The sequence below is a fragment of the Sander vitreus genome, chromosome 7 (assembly GCF_031162955.1).
Source record: "Sander vitreus isolate 19-12246 chromosome 7, sanVit1, whole genome shotgun sequence".
Lineage (NCBI taxonomy): Eukaryota > Metazoa > Chordata > Actinopteri > Perciformes > Percidae > Sander > Sander vitreus.
The window spans coordinates 16,974,942-17,000,008 of record NC_135861.1 but is presented as its reverse complement, the minus strand read 5'-3'; the positions used below and the strand labels follow the sequence as shown (position 1 = coordinate 17,000,008).

Here is a 25,067-nt window from a genome sequence, read left to right as displayed (position 1 = left end):
AAATAGTTATATCATGCACAAACTGAATTTGACTTGACTTTAAGCACATTATTGGGACCATCTCTGAGGAAAGCTAGGTGAGATTTTGATACAGCAAGAGGGAAGACATTAATGATTTCAGCAAGCTTTTCATTTATTTGGCAGAATGTGTATTGCAATCTACAGGAACTTATGTGCCTTTTTAGCACACGAAGATTGAAATATTACAGAATATCAATTGAAATAACTTGCATTTATCAAACTGCCAACTTCAGTGTAGCAATTACAAAAATTGTGTCCTTTAAAAGAAAAAGATAGGAACTCTTAAAGCTCCGTCTTTTGAATAAGTCAGAATACGTTAAACATAATATATATATATTTTTTATAGTTCTTTAAAAATAAAAAGGAAACTTGTTTTGGGGAGAATAAAATTACTCTGGGCTAAGATTTCCTAGTAACCTTACCAAAAAGGCTCAGGATGCTGCAAATGTTGGTATAATATGAAAATGGCTGGTGGATTTAAGACAAAAAATAATAATTTATGAATGAATCCAATTTAAACATGTCTGTCAGTGGCTTGTTGATCTTTACATTGTTAGTTAATTTCCTATCCTGGCCTGGGCTGGGACACACATTCATACGGTTTGATAAAGTACTTATTGGACTTTAACTTATCAATGCACTTACAATAACGAGCGTAGCTGTCCTCAATTTAGGTCATCCTGTACATCTCATCTCCGTTTTTTCCTGCATCCACTGTGTGTGTTTGTGTGTGTGCGCGCATCAGTCGCGGGGGGAACTGAGCAGCCCCACCCACTGCAGAGACCCGACAGGATTGAAACAGCAGCGGCTTCAGAGTGAAAAAAAACGCACCGTACATTGATGTTGAAATGTTTACAGGTTGGCAGGACGGTCTAAAATGTTTTGCACGGTCTTTCGCTGTACGTTTTGTTGGTAACTTGTCCCCACCTCTTCTTTCGCGCGAAAGGGAAACGCACTGTCTGAGGTCACATACGAGCACCTGATGGCACAAGGCTACATTGCGCATGCGTCGAACCATGCGACGCACACACACTCCGAACCGAGACAAGCGGACCGAACGGTTTGGATGTTTTTTCATAAACCCTGCCACCCCTATATTATACTAATTTTCAGGTTCATAATTGTATTTAGAGGTTGTACGAGAATAGGTTTACATGGTTTAATTTTCAAAAAACGCCATATTTTTTGTCGTACTGCACATTGCTGCAGCTCCTCTTTTCACCCTGTGTGTTGAGCTCTGTTTTAGCTACAGAGTGAGACATCGCACTTCTGTACCATCTTTGTTGGGAGTCGCACATGCACAGTACCTAGGTAAGCACTGCTTGTCAGTTGCAGAGTATGAGGCATAGACATATATAAAATGGACCAACAGATCCCGTTGCTCTGGACGGAGACCAGTGAAGGATATTAGAAGCACTTTGATGGCTGAGCGTTACTGCGCAGCCTCCAACTGAGAGAGACAACGTAAATGTGCTGTGAGCAGCCTGTCTGAAAGTTGTAAGTCTCCTGGTAGCTGTGCCAAGAGAAATCTCAATCATTCCGAAACTTGCAGAGACGGAGAGCGTAGGTATATGTAAGGAGATAACATGGACACAGGCTAATAATTGCTAACTAAAATTTTAGTTATTAGTAATTAAACTTAAATAGCTAATGTAAGTTCAAACTGCCTGCGAGCTTCTCCTGTACTATACCGTAATTCCTCTACTATGCGACAGTAAGTCGCGTGGTTATGACACAATCGTTAGCCTATTTTTACAAAAATGTCTGCTACGGAGCCATAACGTGAGACACAAGGTAATGGAGCCTTTTATACATTGTCGTGTTTCTTTAGAAATAAACAATGGACAAATAGAGTCTTTAAACGCTTCAGATGTAAAGTTATTCGCTGTCAAAGTGGCGCCAAAATGAATGGCCGTCAATGGAATGCTAACAGGACAGGGCTTTTTCACTTTGTAAACCTACAGTATAACATGCACAAAAAGATATATAACACAATAAAGGAAAGGGAAAAGCCAAAAAGCATAATGTGAGCACTTTAAGACTTAATAAGCTCCCACATATCAAGTGGGTGTGCATGACACAAATATATAACATACTGAATGTCAAGTAAATTATATTTTGTTATTTTGTTACCCTGTATCCTCAGAGACTCACTTCAGATAAGGAAAAACTCAACCTGCATGAGGCAGAAATAAGGGTAAAATTTTGGCTGCATAATACTAATAATAGACACTGAAGACTCTGTGTATGTCAGATTTTGAAGGAGGCATCTGAATCAGATTTGCAGCTTGGGCTGCACAAATTCAGATATCATCCTCTCAAAGCCTCTCACAGCACCGTACATAACCCCGCAGAACTCTACAGATTGTCTCCTGTGAAGGCGGTGAACTTTATTTTCTCTGCTTCTAGTGTTTTTCTAAAATGGGTCAGCAGATGTTAGAGGGAGAGAAAGGTAAAGCAAACTGGAGGAGGAAAAGGAGGAGGAGGAGAATGAAGAAGAAGAAGAAAAACAGCCAAAGCAAACTGTTTGCTCTGCAGTGTGGGCTGAGGGGAGAGATAGAGAGAAGAGTGGGAGAGAATGAAGGGAAGAAACGGCATCTACTATATGTTCTAGTGTGACGCTGCTGGCAAAAGAATCTCTGCTTTTTCTGGACCAGAGGAGATCACGTTGTGTCCTTTGCCCTCCACACACCTTTAGATTCAATGTCATTTTCTAATAATGTTCCTATCTGCCAAATGATCACATTTGCAGACCATATTTCATCGCTCTGCCATACTGTACACAGTAACTGCATGTGTGTGCACATATGTCATGTGCATAATATTTGGCTCTCTGGGAACATTCCGTTTCTCATGTGCTAAAAAGTCATACTGTGACAGAACCCTTTATCTATCAAAGGATCACTACAATTTTATATTTCAGTGTAGGATTTACCTGTCGCAAAACTAAATTGACGTGTAAAAATTAAGATACAAGGAGGTTTTCTAAATTGACCTTTTTAATGCGGATTGATGATACTGTCCTCTTCACAACAGGAGAGAAATCAATTGAAAAATCTGAAGCCCACTGCAGTGAATAAAGGCAGCCAGTTAAATACATATTTGGTGATTTTCTTCATTTGGACATTTGCTAACTGTACAGGAAGTTTTCTGCTTTTGGTCTTGACTGAGATCTTTCACAGAAGATCCACAGCTAGGGGCCTCACCCATAGCCACAGTCCAACCATATACTGTAAAAACTGCCTGTGTAGATGCTGTTGTGACTAGTTTTATCAAGCCAAATACACACATTTTAAATTCATGACATTTTTTTTATGTTGAATTTAAACAGTTTAATTTTACTTCTCTACATAAGTTATTTGTTTGAGTTTGACTTTATATTTTGCTTTGTATTGCTATGTTTCCTTACATGGGTTTTGCTTGTTTTCCAGGCTCACACAACAGGGTTAACCAGTGTCCGGTAAATGAACACGGGTGCCTGGACCTGGACATGTGTATCCATATGAGCAAAGTGTGTGATGGAGTCCCCGACTGCTCCGATGGCTGGGATGAGGGCCCTCACTGCAGAGGTAATAAACACACAAGCATGCGCACACACATCTGCTAACTCCAATTTTCTGCCAAACACACTCAGAGATAGTATCTTTTTCTCTATCTCCTCTGTCGCACAGAGACAAGAGTGTTGGCCGTTGTTGTGGGTCAAAAGTGACCAGTCAGCTTCTCCTCGCAAGCATCTCCTTGTCTTCGCATCCAAAACTATAATCTCTATGCAATAATCTCCTCTAATAGGCCCTTTAAAGAGCTGGCCTGCTGTGACTTGTGCAATTACAATGGAATTTCTCTTTCTGGGGAAAAAAGTCATTAATTTATCAATCAGCTCAGCTATGAGGCTGTTTCCCCAATCCCTGCGGGAATGATGAGCATTCAGCCCGGATGCAGCTGGAGAAAAATCCCATCAAATCCTCTACTATTAATTAGAGTCGATAGAAGAATGAGTGATGGAACATATTGGGTCCATAGTGTCTGTCTTTGTTGCAGCAGACAAAGGAGCAAACACTGGCTGCCTACAGAGGACTGCTTCAGTACTCAGCAAGGCAGTCCTCAGATATAGCTGTCTGAAGCTCTGCCTGTTTATAGTTGCAATAACTCATGTTGGGATACGTAGTTATAATTTCTGTTGTGCACACCTGTGTGTCTGTCTCTCCATTTTGCTTGTTTTAGTAGTGATGCACTGCTATTCGGTATCAAGATCCCTTTCCTGGAATATGAAATCACTTAATCAAATATTTACTATCAGGCCTCGGTGGACCAAAGTCCTGGGACATGGGTTGGTCTGTAATCTTGGATCACTTTATCTCTTTTGGTAATTTCAGACCAAAGCTGTAATTGGTTGTGGGCTTGATGTGTGTGTTTTTTTTTTAAATCTATTTACCCTTTTTTATCTTGATCTATCTTTATCTATCAGTTGCAGCTTTATGTGTTATAGTGTCTGTTTTTCTATTCTATTTGTATTATTTCTTTTGATGTAATATCTCTACATCTTATTCTCCTCTGTACACATTACGCCCATGCGATAGAGTGTTTTCTTATTGGACCACCCTGTATAGGTAAAGACTGAATGAATAAGCTCTTCTACGCAGAGTTGAGTTATTAGATTAAATAGTTGTGCATTAGTTAGAGTATTTAAGTGTGATATGGTTTGCCTGGAAGAGTAGGAGCACTGTTGGGCTGATGAAGTGGACAGTTGTACAGAGTGGGTGAGAGTGTTAGTATCCCACACACTGGTCATCACTGCGAGACAAGCCTTTACACAACACAGTGATGATGTCATCCAATCACAACATGCACTGCCTGTCCCTGAGGACACAAGTCCAGCTGTCCTCAGTAAAGCATTGGTCACACACCTACACGTTCATGGGCTTGTAATGCATGCATATACTCAACACGTGCACACAAACATACACTCACAGTCACATTCTTGCAAATACACACCCAAACACACCCATTACCCCACATACACAAACACACCAGCAGTGTGTCCCGAAGCTTTGGCATTGCTGTTTGTGAGCTCCCCTCTTTTCAGGGAAAGGCCTGGCCTTTCACAAGCATCCTAGTGTTTGCTTGTTCAAACTGCCAGGTTGTGCAAGTATACCTGGGCGCTGATGCCTGAAAGCAAACTTTGTCAGTCGTCGTGTTCAAGTAATTCTGCCAAAGTTGTTGACATGAGTGGTTAGAAATGGGAGTGTAGCAAGGTTAGGCAGGAGTTTTATCTCGCTCAAATACATTTTCGCAGCATTTTCATACTGTGTGGCAAAGTTTGGGATTAGTTGCCGTGGTTTGTGTATACAGTAGGAATGACAGCAAGGTAGTAACCAAGTGGACTCATTGGTGCTGTGATGGATGATGAAGTTAATACAGGCAATATGGTTCCAAGATTCCGATACAGCACTTAATCTAACACTTGATTGAAACTTGATTTGTATTTTTGACTCTTTCAAAGTAAAAACAAATCAGAACATGCATATATTCTTATGCTGTCATTGGGAAAGAAAATGTTTTAAAATCCTGAAAACCTTTTTTCTTACTATAAGTGAGAAAATAGGCATTACTGTTATATACTGCATGTCAGCTACTGCACGGAATTTAAATATCAGAACACTGGCTGGCAGTAGAGTAGCCCCAGTTTGTGCAATACACTTATTGTACTGTAGCTGCGGATAGTGTTGGCAAGCCTGATAACAATATTACCCTTTAAAAAATATCTTTGATTGCAAAAGAAGGGCGTGTACAGTCTCATATTTATAAAAGGGATTGGCCCTTGGTGCCTTGCTCAAGAGCATGTAAAAGGCACATGTTGAGAATGTTTTCTCAACTTGTCTAAGTTTGGTTGTCTAACTTTCTTTGCCATCCTTTGGTCAAAACACAAAGTATAGTTCCAGGCCTATATTTAAAAGGCATTTTAAAAAAAAAATAAAAAAAATAAATAAATAAATGTAGCCTTTTCAGACCATTGCCAGTTATGTTGTTTTTTCTTTCATATGGGTGAAAGTTGAGTGTTTTCATTGATCTGTAGGCCTGCATTTGTCCTTTCTCTGTCATCTTGTGGTTGATGGGGCCTCTGTTGGGGGGCAAGGCCGTTTAGACCTGCCTCCCTCAGAAGTGACTGATTGATAGGTAAGAGAAAATGAGAGCTTTTTCCTTTTTCTCACCATCTCAAAGGGCTCCCTGGTTATTGTGGTGGCCTGATGCTATTGTTTATGCATGCAGTGGGCTTTCATTGTCCTTCATGTCCTAGTAACTGTGGAATGAGAATCGGTCAAAGGCTACATGAGGCTGCCTGTAGTAAGACCACTTTTTCATCTTTATTCATGAGTGGGTCTTGATCTAAATGAGTTTATTGGCTGCAGTTAGAGTTGTCTTGCATGACAAGACCTGTTTTATTGCCAGTCTTTGCCCGTCACTGTATTCAGAGACACTACAGTGTTGTGAAACTGTCATGTATTTCTTGACTCATGATGGGCTGCAGATTGAACAAAATCTGAGTAATGTTTTATTGTTGTTGTTTTTTAGGCAAGTGAAACTATTGGTTTTAAACTGTTTTGTGCCACATCGTGTACTTTGTGTGATTGAGTATTTGTGTAAGTTTAAGTGTCTGGGGCAGCATGCTGCCACTGTTTGAGACTACGATAGCCACTGTTTGCTCATTACTCAAGCCACTGCCCTGCATGTGTTTGCATATGGTTACTTTGCCCTCTTTGACTCTGCAGCTCCACACAACTACCTACAAATACACTGTTATGCTCACAATTGATGAGCCTATGCATACCCACATACCTGGATAAACAAATCATTATCTCCTTTAAGTCTGAAATCTCGTTCTCAAGAGTTCTTTCTGTTCAGTAATGCAGCATTTGCCACCAACCTCTCTGTGTGATGGAATGCACTGATTAATCACAAAGTAGTTTCGCAGTATGAAATTGTCTTCGATAGTGCCTGATTGTGTTTAACTGAGCATGGTCATCTGCTAAATTTAAAAGAGATTGGTATTCTCAAAGTTTTAGTCGATAACTTTGTCCAAATTCTTTATTTTATTATGTGCAATGCTAGAATGCAAATTAGTTACGTGAAAGCTATGCATATGCATACAAAATGAACCGAAATATGTACAAACCATTCAGTTTTAAGAAGTAGAAATCAGGTAATTTGATAAAACCGTGTAGGAAAGCAGTAGGCTCCTGTCAGCTGCAGGTAGAAGTCAGGGGCATGTGTAGACTTGTTTCCAGACAGTGAGAGCACAAAGGTAGGAATGTCCTGGGAATTGCCTCTCTTTAAAATGTCACACACTGGAATAGGCTGTTTTATTACGGCCTCTGGATGTAGAAATGCAGGGAGGTTTTATTTATTTTAGATTTTTCGTAAGGAAAGGAATTTGTTTTCAAGTCAGTTGATGGCTAGATGAGCAGATCCTTGTAAGGAGTTAGGTTTATGAAATCATTCAGTCGTTAAGAGTTTTGTTGTGTAACTATGGCCATGACCCCCAACACCACCCGGTCCCTGTCTCACTGTACTTGCGTCACCCTGTTGCACCTGGCCTGTCAGGCCCATGATTGAATTTTAAAGGAAAATGTCAACTTTCATAAATTTCTTTATGTACTGGTCGTGGAAAGTGTCCAAGATCAGTTCTTCTTCATTTGTCTGTCGCCTCTCCTAATGTTTTTATTCCTCATTGTCTCTAATATTGTGTTCCTGTTCATGCTAATCACCCATTTGGAGACTAAATAAGTAACTGATATAACAAAAAGAAGCAACATTTTCAACTGGCCTTTATGCTGCTTTCTAGTGTTTGTGTTTACTAACCCTGTTTTCCGGCGCGTTTGTGACGTTGAACGTGACACACCAGAAAAAAAACCCAGAAAGGATACTTGTCTATTGGCAATGAGAAAGGAGTCTCTCACCTATTTTTAGCAGGTTTCTTGCTCTTTAAAAAACCTGTATATATGCGCTAATTTTGGTGGAAAAAGGCTATTATACTCTCGCTCCCGGCTTCCCTTTTAAAGAGCTATACATGAGTGAAATTGAGGGTTGCCATCCATGCAGTAACAGGATCAATGGCTTTGGCATGCTTGTTTAGGACTGAAGGCCTCCAGTGTGTCACTGTGTGATTTGTTTGCTTCGTTCATTAACCCGTTTATTAACCCCTGGTCAAACGTCTGACACACTGCTGTTGCCTGTTTGCTTAGAGCTGGAACTTTCTAACTCATTTGCACCTCTGTTTGCCCTGCCTTCCTCTTCTCCCCGCTGTCTTTCTCTGTTCCTCTTCTAATTCTGTTCATTCTTTTTCTGTTTTATTTTCTTATCATTACATTTTCTGTCCTTTTGTCCCTTCCTCTGCTCTTCCTGCTATCGTACAACTACAAATGCTCTCTGAGTTTAAAACAAGCAAAAGGATTGGCAGATTCACATTCCAGAAACGTTTTACCCCAGACTCTTTTAAAGGAAAAATACATTATTATTTTTTTAGCTAAAAAGTGAATGAAGTAGACCCTAAACATGATTTTTGGATGCATTTATGGAGATCATAAAAGATGGGCGACAAGTATTATCAATATTAACATTTATCATCTCTTCATAGAATTCTATCGTAACAAAAGTCTTAACATATCAGACTTTATAGTTCTCATGTCTAAAGAAATTATAATTCAGATTTAACCAAAATCTGTCAAAGTAATTGTTATTTTGTGGAATTATAATATATTATAACAAATCTTTTGTTCTCATAAAACACATTAGAACTGGATGGATGTGAGTTGGCTGTATGATTTGAATACTTTGTATTATCACAGGTTGATATTGAGTTAATGTGGATAATACTAATCTTGTCTATATCACCCACTCATAGCTAGACACTCAAAATGGAAGAAAATGACCCCGGCCAGAGGTGTAGTTTAAGCAATCTAGTTGCCTGTGGTCTCTCACAGGCTTGGTAAATGGATTTGGTATGGACCACAGTGTTTGCTGGGGGACTCTTCCTTTTAGCGGAGCCACAACAAAAGGGTCATTGTGGCCCATAGTGCCACAGGCTTTATATAATAAGGGCCCTTCACTGGTCCAATCTCCGCTCTTCACAGCCATACTGTCACTAGCTCCTGTAAGCATAGTGTGTCCATGACCATTCACTGATTTTTGTTGGACATCGAGGTAAATGTCTTTGTGCTAGTGTAAGCCTATTTTATTTACAGTTTGTTATATTGGGGTTTACATTCTGTAAAAGATTACATGGGAATGTTTCTCAACAGGTACACCATAAGCGGAGTTTGACATTCGAGCCGGAGGGGGCAAAAAAAAAAAAACTCATTGTAGAAGCTGAGACCTGAGGCCTGTACTACGAATCCAGATCAACATGCCCTGGATTTATTTCAGTTACCCGGCTTCACCTAACCTAACAACCGCGGTCCCGCATAACCTGTGTCATGACGCTGGTTATCAACTAGTTCAGTCAACTCAGGGTTTTCCAATCCAGCAGCGCGTGCATTCACATAAAAGAGGCGGTGTTTGCGCACTTTGAACACTGGGTCAGGATCCACCCAGTGTGGTTCACACAGGCTGGTTTTTGGTGGATGCACACATGACCTTAGTAATGAAATTGTATTAGCATGAGTTCAAGAGAACACACTTTATTAGAGGTTTAAAACGAATAGAAGCTGTCTGAAATATTACTTGTTATGTAATATCTAGTCTTACTTTGCCAGACCATCCACATGCTGCGGAGCGGAGGAGGGTCTGGCTACTCCACGTAGCATTCCGGGATGGGAGAAAAAGCTTTATTGGCATTTCTTTAAACCAATCACAATCGTCATGGGAGGTGATAAGCTCTGCATGGAGCCGCAGCAAAATAGTCGTGCAAGAGAAAACTCAGATTAGACAGATAGTCTAGCTAGCTGTGTCAATTTGCCATGCTGAGATCTGAGGAGCAGTTAACCATAGTCCTTATAAATCCACCGGAGTTTAAAATTCCAACAAAAAGTAAATCGGAAGGAAACGGAAATCGGCAAAAATACATGCATCCGGCCGAATGTCCTGTGGCACCGGAGCAATCCTGGAAGTGGAAAGTCAAGGATATAGACTATGTAATATCAGATGTGTACTACTATCACTACCCTCCCCCATTCATCTCCTAGCCTAGAAACATGCAAACACACACACACTATAGCTAGCATGATGAGGGATGGGTGGATGCTCCTCTTTCATTTCCTGCCAAAAGGATCTGTCCTTGAGTTCCCTCTGGGGGCGGGATAGAAGAGGCCCCCTAACGTATGCACATTCAAATCACCTTGTCTGCACAGATGAATACACATGCATGCACGTGTGCAACCCCCACTCTAACACACACACACACACACACACACACACCCACACCCACAATCCTATCTGATCTCATCCGGTGGAGATGTGATAGGATATGACAGTATGGTTCTGGCATTAAGATTAGAAAGATGATCTGCACAAAAAACCTGATCAGGGAGGCAATTGTCCCCCCCCAATGTTAATTTCTTATTTTATGTGTCTCTGTTTTTCTCTTCTTCAGAACAAGCACCAGGCTGTGCCTCCCATGGGTGCCAGTTTCACTGTGCTGTGACTCATGATGGGCCTCTGTGCTACTGTAGCAACGGCTATGAGGTTGCTGCAGATGGAAAGACATGTAAAGGTGAGTGGGCGATTTGGCAGATTTTAATTCTAGCTTGGCCAAAGAAAAAAATCATAAAATCCTCTGATTACTCTGACTTTCTGTTTGCATGGAATTTACATGGGGCACTATATAGAGAAGATTGGATTTTTTATTTTTATTAAACAAGGTAGAAGATAAATTCATCTTCCAGGGTTTGTTAGTAACCTTTGCTTTTTGTTGACTAGTGCTACAACATTTTGTATCCAAATATTCCCAATGCAGTACATTGTGAATAAGTGCTGTACGATCTATATATTTCATCACTGACTGTGTCTGTTAATGCATTGTGTTATTCTCCTGCAGATTTCAATGAGTGCAATGTGTACGGGACGTGCAGTCAGACATGCACAAACACCGAGGGCTCCTACACCTGCAGCTGTGTGGAGGGCTACCTGCTGCAGCCTGACAACCGCTCCTGCAAAGCCAAAAATGGTGAGAACACAAAATGTTCAACAAAAAAAGAATGATGCAGTTCATTAAAAAAAAATATATATATATATATATATTTGAGTTGATTTGTTTCTCTGTTGAAAATGTCTCCAGCTGTATTATATCAGATAATCACATCTGCATGGTGTGGCACCCCTTTTTCGTTTTACAAGCTTGTTTACTGGAGAGAGATGTATTGACCTTTGACTCCTCTCCATCTTCTTCTCATATCTCTTCCCCCTTATGCCCCCCTCTCATCCTCTGATCACCCTCCCCAGAGCCGGTGGATCGTCTGCCTATGCTGTTGATTGCTAACCTCCATGACATCCGTTGCACCTCCTTGAGCGGCTCCACTTCCCGGCTGCCCTCCATCCCCACCAAGCAGACCATGGCTATGGACTTCATTTATTCCGAGGAGACCGTCTGCTGGATAGATGTGGGTGACACTCCCGCTGCCACCCAGCTGAAGTGCGCCAGAATCCCTGACCTCAAGACTGTCACTAACATCCGCACCATCAACATCTCCCTCAGTCTGCACCGTGAGTAGTAGTTTCATTGACAAAATTGACTTTGACTGTAACAGAAAGCTTTTGTATTTAGAGATAGGATTTTCTGCTGACACAGAAAAATGTTGTCAGGTACTTTTGAGGGCATGACAGTTTAACTGTAGACTGCCAGTGAATAAGAAATGGATTACTCGCATAAGAGCACACAAGCAACGCTTAGGTAATCAGTTAGTTGTCAGCTCACCCCGTGTGAAATTTCCATACTTTGCCTCAGGAATCAAATGGTCAACTTTGCATCTGCTAGCTCAGACAAATGTAAGATGTGAAGCAATACAGCTTCATCTCTGAAAGCTGCTCATACCAGCATAAAAGTGCCAAGTAGAAATGCTGAGTCCAGCTTTAATTTTCAAAAGGTTTGTCTGTGAAGAACAGGGGGCCCCTGACACACCACTAAATCATCCCATAGAGGCAATATGTGTGTAGCTTGCTTACAGTGATATGATACATATAAGGCTGGCGGCATTTCTTCAGGCATTCATTTACACATTACGTGAGATGCAAACTTTAACCTACTGTGTAGCTTGATTAATGTACTGACTGTGCATGGCTATTCAGAAGCCTGGTAAAGTATTTTCCCACTGCTCTTGTTTTATGCATTTGAATGTAATCGGTTGTATCCTAACTCCGTTCAGAAGATTTTTGATATGATGACATTTTGCATTAGGTTTTCCCATAGAAGTCCTCTCTGCCTTCATAAGTCCTCCAAATTACTGTACATTTTGGTCTGAGGCATTGTCTTAACTAACATACTCTCATCTCTTGGACAACACCCAGCCACAGACATACAAAGCATGTGAACACTTCCCTCTGAGAGTCTTGCAAATATAATGCTGACATGATTTATCTCTGATTACAAGCCAGACAAAGTTTGTTTTTTCTGTTTGTCTGACAGAGCTGTTACACTCTAAGAATGGGGGCAGAAATGTAGACAAAACATAAAAGCGAGGGTGTGGGTTTGTGCGTGTGTGAATGCGTTTGTGCGTGTGTGAATGCGTTTGTGCGTGTGGGAAGCATTCCCTTGAGAATCATCCCCAGACATGAATGGCAGACGTGAAGAAAACAAGTGGAGAAAAGCTAGCTGTACACCCTGAAAACCTGCGACCACTTTAAATGAAGCTTGCAACTGCTGTCACTGCTGACAGCCGGGGCAAACCCGAGGCTCAGTAAACCCCAACCTCCTAAAATGTTTTTTTTCCAGTTGATTCACTGCACTCTCATGAGTCGCCCATATCCCATCTCACCCTCATTGTGTTGGCTTGCCACTGTGACTTTTTATCCACCGCTCTGTTAAGTGGTCTGAGAGGTAAATGGGGGCGAGGGTTGGAAGTGTAGAGGGGACCCTGAAGATTGAAGCAAAGGAGACAAGGGAATGATAAAATGAGGGAGAGAGAGAAGGTAGTGATTTGCTGTACCTCGAAGTGTGTGTGTGTGTGTGTGTGTGTGTGTGTGTGTGTGTGTGTGTGTGGATGTTGAATGTACTGTTTGATCCATGCAGAAATGCAGCCAACTGCCGTCAAGTCCCAGCATGCAAAAATGGAGGCCCAGTGTGTGTGTGGTCATGCAGATGGTATTTACGTTCCACCGTTGGGTTATGTCAGCCTGAACATTCCTCCGGCCGTCTCATGTCACTTTAACACGCTCATAGCTGTGGCACACACACACACACACACACACACACACACACACACACACAGAGACATCAACCCAAATACCTTTGACTCAAGCACCCATTACTTAGTGACATACTACCTTTTATGAATTGAGATTTGACCGTTTGGCTGCCACTGTACACATACTGTAGTTCTGTCTATGTGCTGAATTGCTTGCATTGTACCCTTGTACATCAAAGTCAACCTGTAAATAAGAGGAAGCATCTAAAATTAAACTTAGATGGCTTATTGTTTTATATTTATTTTATCTTTATTTGTCTTCCTTTTGATGCACTAACTTAATAAGCTAGTAAAACCAGCATTTAAGTTTGATCTTATCTAATGTTCTGCGGTTTGAAATAAAACAATTAGGTGATTGACTTTCTATTAAATTTAGGAAATGGCTCTGCAGTGGTCACACAATAAGAAGGGCAAATGGAGCTGTGTCTGAGACATATTATCTGCGGATCTGGCTCTTTGCTGTGATGTACAGTACGGGTTTGCCCCAGGAAATTGTTGAGCAGTGGCGGTAATCCACCCAGATCTTGTTGCATCTCTTCTTGTGACTCTAAACAATAGCCCCACTCATTAAATGTATGTCCTTTGCTGTGTGGAAATGTGTTAGTGGAGGCAGTCTTAATTTCAGGTAAGGTGGCCCACCTCTACTATAACACACTGTGGAAAACCCTGACAGTGTGGTTCCAGTCATGTCAGTTGGTGGGTTTTGGCTGTCCTCAGTCCCTCAGGGAACAGACCGACAAGAGGCTCTCTTTGCACTTTGGCTGACTCCACATTTTTATGTTGCATCAGTCTGGGCTTTCAGCTGCGATAAGAGAGCAAAAACTCCTCGTTAATTTTGTGGATCAGTCAAAAGGACATTTGATGCAAATACAGCATGGTTTCCCTTGTTCCCTTGTGATCGTTTGCTTTAAAATGTTAGCTAAGCTTGGCCTGTGTGTCCTTCTTTGAACCATTTGCCTTGAAGGGGAACTTGCTCTTTCAAAACAAATTCTGATCATATAAATGGTGCTAGCATGTGCTTTTTGTCAGCTCTATTCAGTATTTTATAACCAGCAGGGCTCAGGTGCACTCCTAAAAGTACAATATGTTGGGCAGACCTCTAGCCATAGAAGGATATAGATGAAGGTGGGGGGGGGTTTACACAAACATGGCAATTTATAGCTTCTGGGAGCCTGAGAGAACAGGGCAGATAAGTAGACGAGGGTTCCAGATGTGGCCTCCTCTGTCTGCATGTGTGAGTCTCTGACTAGGACGATTAAAGAGGAGCAGAGCCTACCTGTCTCATCCTCTCCACCCTCCGAGCGGAACTCCACAGCAGGGACCAGCCCTTCTCCCCATGTCCCTCTGCCCATCGTTCAGACTTCCTTCCTCCTTCTTCCTAGCCTTTGTTCTTGAGGTCTTTTTTCCAGAATAATTCGGTGCACAGATAGTCTTTCAAGAAGTTTCATGGGGAAAAGTCATCTAAGGCATCCTGTCTCATTGCAAAAAGTCAGATTGCCATGATAATTGTTATTTCACTAGATGTTAATGTGCATCTAGTTTAAACAAAGGCTTCTGATGTACTACATTATTATCTCAGCTGTCTATGACCTCATTTTTACCTATAATTTCTTTTCCTAATTTTTTGTCATGGGTGCAATCATGTCACATTACCCTGTCATCAGGTTTTCATATCCAGCTAATAACCTCTCTTTTTCACTTGCAGCAGACAGGGATTTGCCAATGGCATAACTGTTAGGAATTATTGCCTCTTAACTCTAGGTCATATGTCAGATCCTTATGGAAAATCATAATCGCTTAACTCCAAAACTGTGCTCTTGAGAGGTCAAATAGGTTTTTTGCACAGATTAATAGGATACTCTTGGTATGGGGAGGATTATGGAAGCAGCATGATGATGATTCTTTTCTGCTTTGCACTAAAATGTAAAAAAAAAAAAAAAAAAAAAAAAGGAATACTTGCATTGGCATGCAAATAGAGGAAATAACATTCAAGTACACATTTTGTGGTGCTATTTCTGAGCCTAGGCGCTGCTGTGTGACTAGTTTGAAAAACTAAATAGGCAGTGTCCCTGTATGTAAATACCTTTGCTGTTTGGGCAGAAAGCATGTTTGTTGTTGCCAGCAAGACCCCCTCAGTTTGTGAAACCTTTCCTCAGAGTAGTGTGAATTGGAGGGTGTTAAGGGCAGGAAGTGAAATGGGGTTGTGAGGGCAGGGTGGTTGGATGAGGAGAAAGGGGGGGTTCATTCAGTTTCCCAGCAAACTTTCCACTTACCAGAAGCTGAATGGGTGGTGACGTCAACAGACTATCTGGCTCTCTGGATAAGGGGTTCACTAGTTGTAGGCCGTTACACAACGCAATAGTCACTGTGTTGCACAACTGGCTCCTTTACACTGTATATTATTCTAATCAATGCCTTGTGCAGTCACGCTTGCAGCTGGATTTCTTTAAAGAAGTATAGAGCGGATAGCAATGGGAGTATCGCTATCCCTCTCAACTCCATGACAAACCTTCCCTCCTTGTTTATGAAACATCTTGGACTGGCTTTACTCCCTCCTCCTGTTCTTTTGTGACTATATATATATATTTTTTTTACAAGCTCATGTATTTACAGTTACTTCCATTTTAGATGTGAAATGGCAACAACCTTTGCTGACTGTCAAAGTATTTCCAGCTTGGAGGTGCACCAGAACTTTTAATGTTCTGACATGTAGATTTATTTCACCATCAGTATCTAACTGTCTTTGTTTCCCAACCACAACCTCATTCTTCACTGTTTCCCATTTTTTCCTCAGTTCTGTTTATTGTAGCACCAGGCATACTGTAAGTCCCATGTGGGGCAGGTCTTTTGAAGCTCTGTGTATGTATGCTAGGTGGGGTGGAGGGTTCTACATTAGGCCCAGATGTGTGTATGCTCTGTTGTGGAGCTTACTTTGGCTCTGTCTTTGAGCAGCATGGTTGTCATTGTTGGGAGGATGGGGGGGCGATGCAGATGTGTGTGTGGGGGGGGCGGCGACGATGCAGATGTTTTCTTTATGAATGGTCAAAGCCCTGGGACTAGCTGAGTGCAGGCTCACTGTCAATGGTGTTAGACCCCACTCATGTATCCCAACATCAAAGTTGTCCCTTGGATTAACTGGAGAGACACGTGTGGTCACTTTGATACTGTATGTGCAAGTAGTGAGCCTGTGTGATGTGTATGTGTTTATACAGTGTTCTGCTTTGAAAGGAAGTGAGGTGGCAGCTGTTAAAACACAAGGCTGTATGTACAGACCCACAGCTGGGGCTCCCTGTGGTTTGGGATTTTTTGCACCCAGTCTCATAAGACAGAGGTTCTCAGTGAGTGAGAAATGTTTCCAGTGCTAACTTAACACTTCAACCCCCCCAATGCTGGGGGTATATCTAAAATCAAGGTTTCTGTCTGCAAAGCTTCCTCTTTCTTGGTTGGCTTAGTAAGCAATGGGGTTACAGAATGTCAAGTTCCTTTGTCAGAGGTGTTGCAACAGTATTTTGGGTCACTTTGACCGAAACTTTGATGTGTCATGTTTCTGTGCTGCCATGTCAAAAACCATTTGCTTGTTTGTTTTTACATTTCCTGCCCAACATGTACAGATGGGTGGCAAAATAAAAAATAGTAGGGAGTATTTACGGTATTCTCACTTTACAAGACACTATATTGCTTGGGATCTTAGTTATTTTTTAATGGCTTTTGTAAAAATCCTACATGTTTTTGGCTGTTAAAATCTATCTATCTTTTTGTAAAGTAGTCTAGAAGGCCGTTGTCCTAATATTGATAGTGGCATTAACTACTTCCTTATTTTGGGAATTACGCTGTTCACAATTGGTATCTGTTACAGGGTCTGTGCTTGACCATTCTGTTACCTTTTTAGCTTACCGTAGTTCTTTCTCTTGAAACAGGTGTGGTTCCTGAGTTCCTCAAAAGGTTCTTGTTCTAGCTCAACGCTGGCTCCCCCCTCACTCGCTTTGTATAAAACAGTAGTTAGCGTATTTTCTAGACATAGTTATGCTTGAGCTCTCTACAGCAAGGATTAACAAAGCCAAATCATCAACTATTAACCTATGGGAAAGCACAGCAGCACAAATATCAGACCTAATGACCTCAGCGTCACAAGAACTAGAGGAGAGTGACTAGGCAAGGTGTGATTTCTGTTTGTTTGTTTGTTTGTTTTGTTTTCCTTGAGACCGCAGAGGGTGGGGGGTGGGATATGGTTTGTGTGTAATTTGTGTTTTTCCATTTGTAACTGTCATACATTGTGGGATTTATTATGTATGTCTGAATGATATAAATGGTGCTAATAAAAAATGTATCACAAGAAAAAGGTTCTTGTTCACCTGGGAAAGATCCTGCAGTAGAAACGCTTTATTAGGAGATCAGGTTCTGTGGCCTTTGTTAAGTCGCTAGCATATTTTTCTAGCCCATTGTTGTCTAAGTTTCCACCGCGTTCTAAAAACTTGTGAAGATTAGGTAAATTACAGGCACCATGACAGGATGAGGGCTGCTGGTGGTCGCAGGGGTAAACGCACTCTGCAGCCAGCAGTTCATTGTGCCCACCTGCTTTAAAAATAAAATAAAAATAAAAACTTGAAAAAAATTCCAACAAAATCGGTGCTGTATGTGTTTGACCAATCAGCGACGTTCATCTCTGCAAACCCCACCCTGAAGGTTCCTGACCCTGTTCCCTGCTGTCGAAATGCAAGTAGTTCCTCAGAAGGTTCTTAGTTCCAGAGGAAAGTTTCTGAGGTCGAAACACGGCTATATATACTTAAGCATTTCATAATCCAGTAGGTCTTCTATATCCTTAATTTCATTCGAAAGTAAAGTCTTGAGTGTCTCTCTCTTTCTCTTCTTACGGAAGTTCTGTGTTATTGCTCAAGTCCATTAAAAGAGTTCAGCTTAGAAAGTGCACTCACTCTTTATCTGTCACTTTTTGTGTTTATTTTCCTCCCCCATGCCCTGCTTTCCTTAATCAAAGACAAGTGGAGTGTTGGTAATGGACAACCTGTTGGACCCAGTAGTGCAGGAAGATGACAGAAAGCTCATTAATTCAGCGCCATGATTTTGTTTTTTAAAGGTCCCATGGCATGAAAATTTCACTTTATGAGGTTTTTTTAACATTAATATGTGTTCCCCCAGCCTGTGTATGGTCCCCCAGTGGTTAGAAATGGCGATAGGTGTAAACTTGAAATTGAGAAAATGAATGGTCAAATCTGGAATCTTGCTCCTTATGAGCTCATAAGGAGCAAGATTACCTCCCCTTTCTCTGCTTTGCCCGCCCAGAGAATTTGGCCCACCCATGAGAGAGAGACATCATGGCTTTCAACTGAGCAAAGTGGCAGTTGGTCAAAGCCACACCCCCACTCTCTCCCCCCCTCCTCCTCAATAGCTACAGACACAGAAATGGCACATCCTAAGGAAAGCTCATTGTGGGACTGGCTCTAGTGGCTGTAATTCTGCACCAAGGCTGAATTTCAGGAAAGAGACTTCAGATACAGTATTAGGGGACCACTAAGGTCTATATAAAAGCATCCAAAGAGCACCATGTCATGGGACCTTTTAAGAGTGCGGGCATTTTTGAGGAGAGGGTCATGGCATAATAAAGCGAGAGGTTTTTAAATGAGGCTGGTATATGACTGTACTCCCATGAGGGTTTTTTTTTGTTTAAATGGTTCTGTCCTATTCACTCTCATATTCTCTCCTCTGCATCCCTCAGATGTGGAGCAGATGGCTATCGACTGGCTGACCGGAAACTTCTACTTTGTGGATGACGTGGATGACCGGGTGTTTGTCTGCGACCTTAACGGCCAAACATGTGTGACCTTGCTAGACCAAGAGCTGTACAACCCTAAAGGCATCGCCTTGGACCCGGCCATGGGGTCTGTACTTCCCTTCACTCTTCTTGACCTAACAAGTACTCTCAGTTCAGTTTTAGCAACACTTGAGAGGAAAATGTTGTCTTATGATCAGACGACGTGCTGACCAAGCAGACTGTCAAAAATCAAAGCACTTCCTCCAGATGGAAACCTAGCCAGATTCCTGTGTACTACATAAACACTTGCATGTTGGCTTTTTCAGGTTCCTGATACTGACAAGCTGGTATCTGATGCAGTTCCCTTTTCTTAAGTGTCACTTCTCTATTTTTATTCTCCTGGAAATCATTTGTAATTCATTATAGTGATTAATACAGATATGTCTTGTTAATACAATTCCCTTTTCTGTCACCTTACCATTACTGAACCCCTCCGTTCTTTTATTCTTCTCTTCTTCTGCTACAGCAAAGTGTTCTTCACAGACTATGGGTCTACACCAAGGGTGGAGCGCTGTGATATGGATGGTCAGAACCGCACTAAGCTGGTGGACAGCAAGATTGTCTTCCCCCATGGTATCACACTGGACCTGGTCAACCGGTTGGTGTACTGGGCTGACGCCTACCTGGACTACATCGAAGTGGTCGACTACGAGGGAAAGAACCGACACACCATTATCCAGGGCCTGCTGGTGAGGTTTGAAAGATGATTGGATGAGTGTGCACAAAAAAATAAAATACCAACACCCTCCTAACATACACAGATATGCAGTCAAGAATATATAAGTCTGATTGTTTAGCCTTCTTTTTAACGGTCAAACCAAACAGCAATAGCCCAGAGTCCCTACTGACTTTTCAGTCTTCCCTTTCAATAACACAAACATCTGTTTTCCAAATCTGTATCATCATTGATTTAATATCATCATCTTTAGAGGCAGTACTGTTTTCCAGTTATCTCCTGTTTAATAAGGCAAAAAGTGCGTGTCTCTCCTTTTTATTGCCTTGATTGATATTACTTAAAGAGTGTGTGATTTTCCTGGCTGGTGTCTCTCTAAACATATTAGTCTGGCCCTAGCGAAGCTTGGCTCAAACTTAAAGTAGAGTAACGGTCTTAATGAAATCAGGACTGCAGTGATGGTGGTGGCGTGTGTGTGAGAGAGGTGGGGGAGGTAATATGATCTCAACCTATACATCTTGCTGACAGTAGAGGAGAACTGCACAGAATAGACCCTTATGAAAGTAAGACCTCTCTCTGTTTAATAGCAGATAGGAAGTGGAGCTATTGTGCTGCCCTGTGCCAAGTTTACACAAACTCTCGTTATCTCTCTGTCTTGAGTCTATAGATGTCTCGGTCTGTCAGAGATTTCTTCACATTTTTAGAAACCTGTCAAAACTATGTTTTATACTGATAAATAATTTGTTAGGAAAGTTTTAATGATGCAGAATTTATCAGACCGCATTCAAGATAAAAATATGAACACAAACGGTACCACAAAAGCCATTAGTCATGCGCCATGAGCTGTTTCACTGAGAGTCCGCATTCTCAGTAGCACACTTTTTTATTATGCTGCTTTATTGTTTCACCGTATTTCAGATTGAGCACCTGTACGGACTGACTGTATTTGAGAACTACCTGTATGCCACCAACTCAGACGAAGGCAACCTCAACCCCAAGACCAGTGTGATCCGAGTGAACCGCTTCAACAGCTCTGACTTCCAGGTGGTGACGCGGGTAGACCGGGGAGCAGCACTGCACGTGTACCACCAGAGGCGCCAACCTCAAGGTACTCATTTAAGAAGGCACTAAGCTTGACTGCTAACTGATCCATGTCCATTAATAACAGTTGCCATTGCATGACTGTTGTTTTTGTGCCTCTCTCTCCTGGCTTAGTGCGCAGCCATGCATGTGCCCTGGATCAGTTTGGGAAGGCTGGAGGTTGCTCTGACATCTGTCTGCTGAGCAACAGCCACAAGACCCGGACGTGCCGCTGCCGCTCTGGTTTCAGCCTTGGCAGCGATGGAAAGTCCTGCAAGAGTGAGTATTAAGACTGAGGGAAACATTTAATTTGACAAAATGAGAACCTTCCCATTAGTTTCAGCAGTGGTGATTGATGATGGCATTGAGGTAATGGTGGTTAAATAATCGCTGGCAGAAGTGATGACACTTATTCATTGAGAATGTTATATTTTCTACTTCATCTTCCTCTGCAGAACCAGACCATGAACTGTTCTTGGTGTACGGTAAGGGTCGTCCTGGAATCATCCGGGGCATGGACATGAACGCTAAGGTGCCTGATGAGTACATGATTCCCATTGAGAACCTAATGAACCCCCGAGCTCTGGATTTCCACGCCGCTAGTGAATTCATCTACTTTGCTGATGCCACCAGCTACATTATTGGCCGACAGAAGATAGATGGCACAGAGAGAGACACCATACTAAAGGAAGGTAAGAATAAAATGACAGCTTTGCACAGGATTCTAGGAACTATTTCTACTCTTTAACCAAATCCTGGAATTTAGGGAGGATAATAATTTAGGTTATTCTGTATCATTCTCACTTTATTCTCTTGATATTCATCCTGAATTGGCAAGCTAATAGTTTTTTTTTCACACCGGCTTATTTTGCTTATCTCAGGTATTCACACAGTAGAGGGGATAGCAGTAGACTGGATGGGAGGTAATCTCTACTGGACAGATGATGGGCCTAAGAAGACTATCAGCGTTGCCAGGCTGGAGAAGGCTTCTCAGACCCGCAAGACTCTCATTGAGGGCAAGATGAGCCACCCTCGTGCAATTGTTGTGGACCCCCAGCATGGGTGAGGCACTGGAGGGGAGGGAAATGTTATTTTAATGAGTATTCCTTCCCCATGTGTTCCTTCAAATGTTGAAGTTGTTAATCCAGTTATAATGTTTGAGTGAAACAGCATTCATCGTTAGTGTTAGTACTTCTAGTGTAGTGGGAGAGGATGGTCCTAGTATTTGTTACTATGAATCATGTGGACTGCCTGCACTGTAAATGTTTGTTAAACTCACTGATTACATTGGTGTGTTTGTGTGTATGGGAGCTGGTGAGTTTATAAGGGTTTTTTGGATACTCCCTTTGTTGTATTTTCTTGGGATGATCTTTCAAACGTCAGAAAAAAAAAAAAAAAACTAAAAAGCTACATTTTGGCAGAAATGTCTTATCTCACACGGCTTTTGAACATGGTTATACCTCTTCTCATCTCCCAGATGGATGTACTGGACTGACTGGGAGGAGGACCCCACAGAGAGCAACAGAGGGAAGATCAAGAAAGCTTGGATGGATGGTTCCCATCACCAAGTGTTCCTCACCAGCAAGACAGTGCTGTGGCCTAACGGCTTGAGTCTGGACATTCCCCAGGGCATCCTGTACTGGGTGGATGCTTACTACGACCGTATTGAGTTGGTTTACCTCAACACCACTGAACGAAAGGTTGGTAATGCTCAGGGAATATATTTAGACTGTGGTGTATTGATGATACATGATGATAAAATGTTGAAAATGTTGAAACGCAGGTAACATTTGGAGAACTAACCTCTATCTCTTTCCTAATTTATCAGGTTGTGTATGAGGGGCAGGAGCTTAACCACGCCTTCGGCTTATGTCATTACAAACATTTTCTTTTTTGGAATGAGTACCGTGGCGGCAGCATCTACAAACTGGACCAGGTCACTAAGACAGTCACCCTACTCCGCAACGAGAGGCCACCCATCTTTGAGATCAGAGTGTATGATGCACACCAGCAGCAAGGTATATCTCCCTTCTACTCATTCATTTCACTTCATGACTTGCTAATAAATTAATGAAATATTATTATATATTCTCCCTGGGTTTGTCTTTTCCTGTAGGCTCCAATGCATGTCGAGTTAACAACGGTGGGTGTAGCAGTCTGTGCCTTGTTATTCCTGACGGCAGGTCCTGTGGCTGTGCCGACGATCAAATCCTGGATGTCGATAATGTCACCTGCAAAGGTACTTAGCAGCTTTGCCAGTAGAAAGGTTTCACCAAAGATCAATGTGGGAGGTTAAGGAAAATGCATTACTCAGCAGGAGTTGAGGCTGTTAAAGAATTCTAGGCTGTACTTTTCATTTGCAAGCTATTCTATACACCGTCTTTGCCAAATCTGGAGAGAAGTTTTAAAACAATCTCCACTAATATTTTTTTAACTTTAAGAAAGATGAAAGCTGACCTAGGCACTAAAATGCTTTGTTTTGTTTTGGTGCTTGGCTCTTGTCTGAATGGCCCATCTGTTTCTCCTCCTACCCCTGATCTCATCTCCAGCCAACCCCTCCTACGTGCCACCGCCCCAGTGCCAGCCCGGGGAGTTTGCTTGCAAGAACAACCGCTGCATCCAAGAGCGCTGGAAGTGTGACGGGGACAACGATTGTCTGGACAACAGTGATGAGGCCCCTGAGCTCTGCCGTAAGTGTGCCACGTCATTGTCATGGTTACACAGCAACACATAGATAAACAACATTTCTGTTTAAGGGTCTTGGCTAATGCGAAGCGACAGAGCGCAAACTACTATTTTCCAAGATTGTCTCTTTCCATGCACCGTAATGTGACTGTAATTTCACTGGCAAGCTTTTTCCTCATCAGGCGATTGTGAGAACCGGGGACTCATATTTGTCTTCAATGTTCTTTTTTTTATACTTAATTTAAAGTGACATATTTTAAGGGTGAGAGGATTATTGAGCATGCTGTATATCAAACACAGAAAGCATTGACAAACCTTGGTGTTAAAAGCATTGACAAACCTTGGTGTTAAAAGCATTGACAAAACTTGGTGTTGAAAAAAAGAAATTAAAAAAAGTTTTCTGTTTTCTTCTCCCAGACCAGCACACCTGCCCAGCGGACCGATTCAAATGCCAGAACAACCGCTGTATCCCCCTGCGATGGCTATGTGATGGCGACAATGACTGCGGCAATGATGAAGATGAATCCAACACCACCTGCTCTGGTATATACAAACATGGACGTCTTTGTAACTTAGAAACCATTACAGTTTTTCATTCAGTTTTTGGTTTGTAAAATAATAGATTTGATTTGGCAATCATTTATTTGATCTGCAGCAGAGTTTTTGCTTTACCAATAGTTAGTTAAAAATGGTATTAGTGAGATTATCTATGTTGCGTTTAAGAGAGAAAATGAAAGTGATAATAGAGAAATACCGGACTAACAAAACTTTGGGCAGACAGTCCAGTTGCAACTAAAACAGACATATTGGTATTTGTTTGTTTTAAATCAATTCAGTTACGATTTGTGCAGTGGATGCCAGCATGAATTTACAAACAGTCCAGCAGTATTGATTTACAGCATCGATGATAATGGGCTGCGATGGTCCTTGGCTAACAGCGTTTGTTGCTTTTATAAGAGCTGTCTTGGTGTCTCAAATAAATTGAGATAACAAATTGTCTTTAACTTAATTAAGATAAAGTGAGGGCGTTGTTTTGGGGCAACTATTTTAAGTACTTTTTGTTGCAAAAGAATATGGGAAATTAGGTTGTCAATATCTTATTTAACGGTGATGAGTCTTGCGAGCTTAAATGTTGAGTCAGGGATATTGCAAGAGGGACTTTTTACAGCACTTATCTGTTTTGCACCTTGTTCCCCTGCCAGCTCGCACATGCCCACCGAACCAGTACCCTTGTGCCAGTGGGCGCTGCATCCCCATCTCCTGGACTTGTGACCTGGATGACGACTGTGGAGACCGCTCAGATGAACCAGACTCCTGTGGTGAGTCACAACTTGCACCTTTATATAGTTGATTTTTCTCAAATAGCACGTGTTTTAGTTTGAGATGACAA

At 41.8% G+C, this 25,067-nt stretch overlaps 1 protein-coding gene across 1 annotated transcript in view; it reads left to right on the top strand.

The window, feature by feature from the left end:
- lrp1ab (low density lipoprotein receptor-related protein 1Ab) overlaps nucleotides 1–25,067 on the top strand; it is a 92,927-nt gene that overhangs the window by 25,286 nt on the left and 42,574 nt on the right. Inside the window, exons 3-18 of the mRNA XM_078255014.1 lie at nucleotides 3,453–3,590; nucleotides 10,607–10,726; nucleotides 11,051–11,179; nucleotides 11,455–11,715; nucleotides 19,144–19,306; nucleotides 19,706–19,928; nucleotides 20,831–21,020; nucleotides 21,128–21,271; nucleotides 21,448–21,684; nucleotides 21,874–22,054; nucleotides 22,470–22,692; nucleotides 22,821–23,010; nucleotides 23,109–23,231; nucleotides 23,542–23,682; nucleotides 24,095–24,220; nucleotides 24,880–24,996. Coding sequence (XP_078111140.1) covers nucleotides 3,453–3,590; nucleotides 10,607–10,726; nucleotides 11,051–11,179; nucleotides 11,455–11,715; nucleotides 19,144–19,306; nucleotides 19,706–19,928; nucleotides 20,831–21,020; nucleotides 21,128–21,271; nucleotides 21,448–21,684; nucleotides 21,874–22,054; nucleotides 22,470–22,692; nucleotides 22,821–23,010; nucleotides 23,109–23,231; nucleotides 23,542–23,682; nucleotides 24,095–24,220; nucleotides 24,880–24,996 — 2,706 coding nt within the window. The remainder of the gene's footprint in view (nucleotides 1–3,452; nucleotides 3,591–10,606; nucleotides 10,727–11,050; nucleotides 11,180–11,454; nucleotides 11,716–19,143; nucleotides 19,307–19,705; nucleotides 19,929–20,830; nucleotides 21,021–21,127; nucleotides 21,272–21,447; nucleotides 21,685–21,873; nucleotides 22,055–22,469; nucleotides 22,693–22,820; nucleotides 23,011–23,108; nucleotides 23,232–23,541; nucleotides 23,683–24,094; nucleotides 24,221–24,879; nucleotides 24,997–25,067) is intronic.